The 8,174-nt window shown below is 40.2% G+C and overlaps 1 protein-coding gene across 2 annotated transcripts in view; it reads left to right on the forward strand.

Moving 5' to 3' along the window:
• Nucleotides 1–5,334, forward strand: part of KPNA2 (karyopherin alpha 2 (RAG cohort 1, importin alpha 1)) — a 12,124-nt gene extending 6,790 nt beyond the window's left edge. For both annotated transcript variants that reach the window (XM_011974103.1, XM_011981043.1), the window contains exons 5-11: nt 383–651; nt 904–998; nt 1,099–1,362; nt 1,856–2,089; nt 2,338–2,520; nt 4,234–4,383; nt 4,989–5,334. In XM_011974103.1, coding sequence (XP_011829493.1) covers nt 383–651; nt 904–998; nt 1,099–1,362; nt 1,856–2,089; nt 2,338–2,520; nt 4,234–4,383; nt 4,989–5,081 — 1,288 coding nt within the window. In that variant the 3' untranslated portion in view covers nt 5,082–5,334. The remainder of the gene's footprint in view (nt 1–382; nt 652–903; nt 999–1,098; nt 1,363–1,855; nt 2,090–2,337; nt 2,521–4,233; nt 4,384–4,988) is intronic.
• The last annotated feature ends 2,840 nt before the right edge of the window (nt 5,335–8,174 follow it).

The raw sequence follows: 8,174 nt of genomic DNA on the forward strand, positions 1-8,174 counted from the left end.
GAGACTCCGTCTCAAAAAATAAAAATGTGCTTAACCACAACTATCAGGGAGAACAAATTCAGTTAACAATGGGAGTCTAACCCTGTCAGAATGTCAAAAGTTTTTTTAAAAAGTGACAAGATCTGTAGATTTCTGCAGGGATGGAGAGGAGGGTAATCTACATTAATTTTTGGAAAAATGGTAGTTAATTATACCGCATATATAGCACCATACAGGTAATCTGTTCAGCTTCTCTTAGGTTCCAGAATGTCTCAGCATTTAGTGATTTACTTAAAAGGTTGTCTGAGTTCTAAACTGTTGAATTGCATTTTAAATTGGTTTTTACACAAACTCCTTTTGTTAACCACTTTCAACTTTTATTTCTCTTTTTGTTCCCCTTTAGGAAACTACTTTCTAGAGAAAAACAGCCCCCCATAGACAACATAATCCGGGCTGGTTTGATTCCAAAATTTGTGTCCTTCTTGGGCAGAACTGATTGTAGTCCCATTCAGTTTGAGTCTGCTTGGGCACTCACTAACATTGCTTCTGGGACATCAGAACAGACCAAGGCTGTGGTAGATGGAGGTGCCATCCCAGCATTCATCTCTCTGTTGGCATCTCCCCATGCTCACATCAGTGAACAAGCCGTCTGGGCTCTAGGAAACATTGCAGGTACTTGGACTTGAAGTTCTTTTGACTGAATGTATCTAAGCGTAATGAGTTGGAAGAAAGGCCTTATAAGTAGTAACGACTTCGTCAAGTTTTGAGCTTGCTTTCAAGCCGTTATTAGGAATGAAAGTGTCGTCTTTACAAAGGCAGCAGAGGGGCATCTAAGTACGTTTGGGAGTTTTTGCTGGTGCATCAGTCACTGAACATTGATGGTGTTGGACAAGATAATAAAATTAATCTTGCCTTTTTTTTCAGGTGACGGCTCAGTGTTCCGAGACTTGGTTATTAAGTATGGTGCAGTTGACCCACTGTTGGCTCTGCTTGCGGTTCCTGATATGTCATCTTTAGCAGTAAGTTACTAACATGAATAAAGTTACTCACTTCTTCATTCTAATTTCCCCCATCTTCTCAAAAGACAGAACCTCTCATTGCCTATTTTTTTCCCCCTAGTGTGGCTACTTACGTAATCTTACCTGGACACTTTCAAATCTTTGCCGCAACAAGAATCCTGCACCCCCGATAGATGCTGTTGAGCAGATTCTTCCTACCTTAGTTCGGCTCCTGCATCATGATGATCCAGAAGTATTAGCAGATACCTGCTGGGCTATTTCCTACCTTACTGATGGTCCGAATGAACGAATTGACATGGTCGTGAAAACAGGAGTTGTGCCCCAACTTGTGAAGCTTCTAGGAGCTTCTGAATTGCCAATTGTGGTAAGTTATTTACTTGTAGATTAGGACATAAGTATAAAAAGCATGATCAGGGCTGGGTACGGTGGCTCACGCCTGTGTAATCCCAGCACTTTGGGAGACCAAGGGGGGTGGATCCCCTGAGGTCAGGAGTTAGAGACCAGCCTGGCCAACATGATGAAAGCCCATCTCTACTAAAAATACAAAGAAATTATCTGGATGTGGTGGCACGCATCTGTAATCCCAACTACTTGGGAGGCTAAGGCAGGAGAATTGCTTGAATCTGGGAGGCAGAGGCTGCAGTGAGTCGAGATCGTGCCATTGCACTCCAGTCTGGGTGACAAGAGCAAGACTCCTGTCTCTCAAAAAAAAAAAAAAAGCATTATCAGTTGATACTAATATTGAAATATTACCTATTTCATACCCATGATGGGCCTCTTGTTAAAACTTTTAGGGTACAGAATTTCTGAAGTGCTGAGAAAAAACCAGCGTCAACTTTTTTTTTTTTTTTTTTCAGACTCCTGCCCTAAGAGCCATAGGGAATATTGTCACTGGTACAGATGAACAGACTCAGGTTGTAATTGATGCAGGAGCACTCGCTGTCTTTCCCAGCCTGCTCACCAACCCCAAAACTAACATTCAGAAGGAAGCTACATGGACAATGTCAAACATCACAGCTGGCCGTCAGGACCAGATACAGCAAGTTGTGAATCATGGATTAGTCCCATTCCTTGTCAGTGTTCTCTCTAAGGTAATGAAGTCTTAGGATTTAATGAAGTCATTTTTAGTATTTATAGAAAGCTCTGCTTGATAAGCTTCTTCACGTGCAAGAATCTTGGGTTCTACTTGGAGTCCTTTGCTGAAAAATACCCAGTAACCCCTTTCACTTACAGTTGGATAGAACCTTGGTACTTTGAGTCATTGTTTTTGTGAAAAAGTACTCTTGGAAACTTATTCTTGCAACTTTCTGAAATAAAACCATTTCCTTATGTTTAATAGGCAGATTTTAAGACACAAAAGGAAGCTGTATGGGCCGTGACCAACTACACTAGTGGTGGAACAGTTGAGCAGATTGTGTACCTTGTTCACTGTGGCATAATAGAACCGTTGATGAACCTCTTAACTGCAAAAGATACCAAGATTATTCTGGTTATCCTGGATGCCATTTCAAATATCTTTCAGGTAAGTCCTATCAAGGTGGCTTTGTTTGAATTTGAACTTGATAATAATCAGTTTACTATTTAGACCTGGGGGAGGGCAACTGTTGTAAGTTTAGTCACTAGTAAGCCACAGATTCAGAAAGCCTGTTTAGGTGGGCCACACCTTTGATTAAAAATGTGGCAGGCATTATCAAAGATGAAAGAGATGACAAGTGGATGATGGGACCTGAATCGAAGTCGGGCGTTTATGTGGACTCATCACATCTGTTTACTTAGTTGATTTAATGTCCCAATTTCATACTGAATTTTGGTGAAATTAAATTTGAATGACTTGGCCAGTCATGGTGTCTCATGCCTGTAATCACAGCACTTTGAGAGTCCGAGGTAGGTGGATCACCTGAGGTCAAGAGTCCGAGACCAGCCTGGCCAACATGGTGAAACCCTGTCTCTGCTAAAAATACAAAAATTAGCCATGTGTGGTGGCAGGCGCCTATAATCCCAGCTACTTGGGAAGCTGAGGCAGGAGAATCGCTTGAACCCTGGGCCGAGGGTGGGGGTTGCAGTGAGCCAAGATCATGTCACTTCACTCTAGCCTGGCCGGAAGAGTGAAACTATCTCAGAAAAAAAAAATTTGAATAACTTATATTTTTCTTCTGGTTGTATCCCTAACTGATCCAAGCATACCAGCATATGGCACTTTGTCATAGTGATTGGTGGTAGGTAAGTCCTACTCATCAACTTTAGATTCTAGAGATTTTTACATATAGAAGTTGAGTCTACAGGCTGGGCACAGTGGCTCACACCTGTAATCCCAGCACTTTGGGAGGCTGAGGTGGGCAGAGCACGAGGTCAGGAGTTTGAGACCAGCCTGGCCAACATAGTGAAACCCCGTCTACTAAAAATACAAAAAATTAGCCGGGCGTGGTGGCAGGCGCCTGTAATTCCAGCTACTTAGGAGGCTGAGGCAGGAGAAACGCTTGAACCCGGGAAGCGGAAGTTGCAGTGAGCTGAGTTTGCGTCATTGCACTCCATCTTGGGCAACAAGAGTGAAACTCTTGTCTAAAAAAAAAAAAAGTTGAGCCTACAATAATGGATGCTGGCGTATTTGTCACTGTGTATAAATAATTTGTCAATATGTGGCCAGTATTTCTTCTTCACCTCATCTAATCCCCTAAGTTACTTTGAAGCAAATCTGTTATTTCATCTATAGATATTTATATATCTCTTTAAAGTTCAAAATTTAAAGGAAAACTAACCTACATACCATTCCGTATGTCCAGTAAATCCTTAATACCAACACACATTCTGGTCAGACATTTAGTTTAGCACTCCATAGGCCATCTTTGCCTTTGACACCTTGACTACACCTTGTGATGATAAAGGATGTTTTACAGAACAATAAGCCCCTGTTCCCATAGCAGACCAGTTGAACTGGAATGTAGTGTGTTTTAAAAGTTGCCCACGTGATTTTGATACATAGAAAAGGTTGAGAGCTATTGATTGTAAGATCTTTGGCTCCAGTTGAAGTAGTGCTAAAAGCAGGTATAGATCCAATCACATTGAATTTCAACAAAATATAAAATGGACTGTGATGGTGATAGGTTTGTTGAAGGAACTGTTAGGTGATTATTTCTGCCTGACATGTATCTATATTCAAATTATCGATGTTGTTTTGTTCATTAAAATAAAACATTCAGAGTATACACCAGTAAACTTGGAATTTTTTTTTTTTTAGGCTGCTGAAAAACTAGGTGAAACTGAGAAACTTAGTATAATGATTGAAGAATGTGGCGGCTTAGACAAAATTGAAGCTCTACAAAACCATGAAAATGAGTCTGTGTATAAGGCTTCGTTAAGCTTAATTGAGAAGTATTTCTCTGTAGAGGTGAGTAATGGATGGTAATATTAATAACAACTTGGAAACATCTAAAGTCAAGGCCATGAGCCTTTTTTTCCCCTCATACTTTTTAAAATAAGTCTCATGTCTTTGTTAAATATAGTAAAATATCAGTGTGCATAGGACATAATGTACTTATTTGCCCCTCTAGTTTGGCTTGATGGTAATAAAATCATTTTAAACTGAGATTTTAAAAGTCACCAGATTAGTTTCAAATGAACAGCCTTGAGAATCTTAGAATATCTGGAGGGTAAGTTAGTAGGTGTCATTGTAGGAGGTGATACAGAAGGAGGCCAAACCCACCACTATGCTCTGGGCGTAATACAGTCTTTTCCTGTTGAAAAGTGGCAGTTGGGGAAGAAAAAAATCTGTTTCTGTCACTGTAGTAGCATTTCTTATCCCCAGTCCCTGCAACTCCCCAGGCACTCATGAATTGGCAAAGTTTCAGAGACCCTCCCTCCCCTATGTCAAATACTAGAATATCATACAGGATTAAAGGTATAATATGCAGATCAAGACCCAGAGATTAAATATAGACTTCTAGGTAGGCTGCTGCTTGAAATACTTACATTCTTTTTATAATATATTTCCAGGAAGAGGAAGATCAAAACGTTGTGCCGGAAACTACCTCTGAAGGCTACACCTTCCAAGTTCAGGATGGGGCTCCTGGGACCTTTACCTTTTAGATCACGTAGCTGAGGCATACATTTGTTGTGTACCATGTTTGGTATTTTGTCTTATTGTTTCTCTACTAAGAACTCTTTTTAAATGTGGTTTGTTATTGTAGCACTTTTTACACTGAAACTATACTTGAACAGTTCCAACTGTACATACTGTATGAAGCTTGTCCTCTGACTAGGTTTCTTATTTCTATGTGGAATTTCATATCTTGCAGCATCCTGTAAATAAACATTAAAGTCCACCCTTTTCTTTACTTCACCATGCCTGTGTGTGGCTTTCTAATTTGGAGCCTTTAATGTCTCTGGTGAAAGGTAACCCATCTGAATTGGTGTGATGAACCAGAGTAGTCCTGGCTGCAGTTTTTACAGAAGAATGAATAACATTTTCTAGAAATCCTCAGCCAGTGTCTCCTTAAGTCTCCTTGGCCAAGGAGATGGGCTAAACACCTTAAATTTAATCATAAATCTCTCCTGGAGCTACAAGCGGAATTCATTCCTCCCAAACTTCAAGGCTGAATGGGATTCCAAGGTCTGAATCATGGCTGCACATGGGCCTCACCTGGGAAAGTACCCAATTCTGTTTAGTTGATGAGGGGCGTGAGGGTCCACCTTGGGTCTTTTTAAAAAATGCAATTCCCAAGGGCTCCTCCTGTGCAGTGTAGGTTGATAGACACTATTCTTTTTGAGATGGAGTCTCTGTCACTCAGGCGAAACCCTGTCTCTACTAAAAATACAAAAAATTAGCTGGGATGACAGGCATGGTGCTGGGAGCCTGACATCCCAGCTACTTGGGAGGCTGAGGCAGGAGAATAGCTTGAACTCGGGAGGCGGAGGTGGCAGTGAGCCAAGATTGCGCCCCTGCACTCCAGCCTTGGTGACAGTAGTAAGCCTCCGTCTCAAAAAAAAAAAAAAAAAACACTGATAAATAATGTATCTTTACCTATAACTTTCATTTTTGTATTTGTTTTTGTTGTAAGCAAGGGAGGAAACGTAATATTCCTAAACCTATTTGGCAATTAACAGTAAAAACTGCTAACACTTAGTTTGCTTGTTGAAATAATCTTAAAGGGTAACATTAAAAGATTGGATATCAGTGTTAAACATTTCACAAAGTATTGATTCATTGCTATATTGCATTTTGGCTAAAAATAAGCTACTTGATTATTTTTAGAACAAAGGAAATCAACATTCTGTTTCCTAATGTTGATTTTTTTTCTCTCATCTGTGGCTGCATCACTGAAGAAAAAGCTCAGGATAATTTTTTGTTATTGTAAATCCTCGTTGTTAAGTAAGATTTTTATTTCAGCATTTGGCCTCTTTAATTGCATAACAGCTGTAACAGCAAAGTCAGTTTTGTTCATATGAGCCGTTGGAAACCTTGTCAGATACAGGACCCAAGTTTAGAAGGCCATTAAGGCCTGGCTGCCCCTTACCCCTCTCCACCCTTGCTGGAGCTTGCCAGAACCCGGTGGACTGATTTTGGAAAGCCCTTGAAACATGTCATTTCATTAATGGTGCTTTCTTTTGGGATTGGGCTGTTGACCTAATTTGTGATGAACAAAACCCAGCCAAATCATGCAGCCTCCCTCTAACTCCCCATGGGAAAGTGTTAGAGAAAAGTGTTTCAGCAACATCACCCATTTAAGTTTCATAACCCCAGCTAATAAAGATGATAAGAAACACCCAAGCTATCAACTAGGGTTTTCTGAGGGCAGAAGTACAATTTAATTTTGAGCACTTGAATGTTAAACGACATGTTTTTGGCATAGTTTGAAAGCTAATTCTAGTGTCTGTAAACACCCAGTTCCTCCTAAATATTTGGGACAGTTTCATAACACTGTAGGAGGTGTATGTATCGAACCCTCTTAAACTGATCAGTTCGTGCATTCCAGGCTTTTCACAATTGTCAATGTCTTTTCCCATCCTAGTTGTGGGAGGTAGCATGGTGCAGTGAAATGGACTGTATTTAAGAGCCAGATCTGTCTGAATTCAAATCCTGCCTCTTTATTATGTAAGTGAAAGACGTTTTGGTGGGGCAGCTAAGTGCCTGGCATAAGAAAAGTATAGATACTAATTCCTACATAATAGATATATCCCAGATAAGTATTACAGCTATTCCAAACTTTTTGTTGTTGGGAATAGCCATAATAACTGAAGAAACAAAGTCTTGCTATGTTGCCCAGGCTGGTCTCAAATTCCTGGCCTCAAGCTATCCTCCTGCCTCAGCTTCCCAAAGGGCTGGGATTAGAGGCATGAGCCACTGCACCCAGCTGCCTCCAACCTTTTAACACCAAAGATTTCTGTTTGTTCTTACATAGACCCTTGTTTTGATATATTTTACCATCTAGGCTAAGTTTATTAGTACTCTTCTCTTTTTTTCCCCTTGTCAGTCAGATACAAGTTAACATAAGATCACCATACTGGATTGCTTATATACTTAATGATAGGATTCTACCGAAAAGTCAAATGTTTTGTCAGCCTTTAAGGTCTTTTAGGGGCTTGGCATAGCTCTCTGAACAGTGGAACTGGCTCAAGGAGGGCCCACTGTGGCTAAGTTCCTAGACTGGCTGTTAGCCTTTGCAGTATCCCAGTGAGAGGTCCAGCTGTCTTCCTGTGCCCACTGGTTCCCTTTCTCTTAATTCTATTGGACAGAATAATTGGAGCACCTCCTCACCTAACTTCTTACTGGCCATAAGAACAGGACCGAACCACCCAAGTCCAACTTGGTGATGGAAGCTTGTCAGTATCAATACCTGATAGGCCCCTAATACTAGTGTTAATGAAGTTTCTTAAATGAGGGAACACTTGACTGTGTTTCTACTATGAAGAAACTCATGTTTAGAACTTGAACAAGTTTAGGCAGAAATATTGGAAGCTTATCCATAAAAACAAGGGAATATGAGGAAAGATTGGATAAATAAGAAAACTTTGAATAAATTCAAAATTAAAGTTAATGGTCAAAGTATGACACCCAGAAGGCATCTCCTGATTGTGGCTGCAAAAAATACATATTTTAAAAGCAAAACTGTTGAAATACAGGAGAAATGTAGAAAAACATGTATAAATAAGATGGTCTTTTTTTCTTTTTTTTTTTTTTTT

Source organism: Mandrillus leucophaeus, unplaced genomic scaffold (genome assembly GCF_000951045.1).
Source record: "Mandrillus leucophaeus isolate KB7577 unplaced genomic scaffold, Mleu.le_1.0 Scaffold1, whole genome shotgun sequence".
NCBI lineage: Eukaryota > Metazoa > Chordata > Mammalia > Primates > Cercopithecidae > Mandrillus > Mandrillus leucophaeus.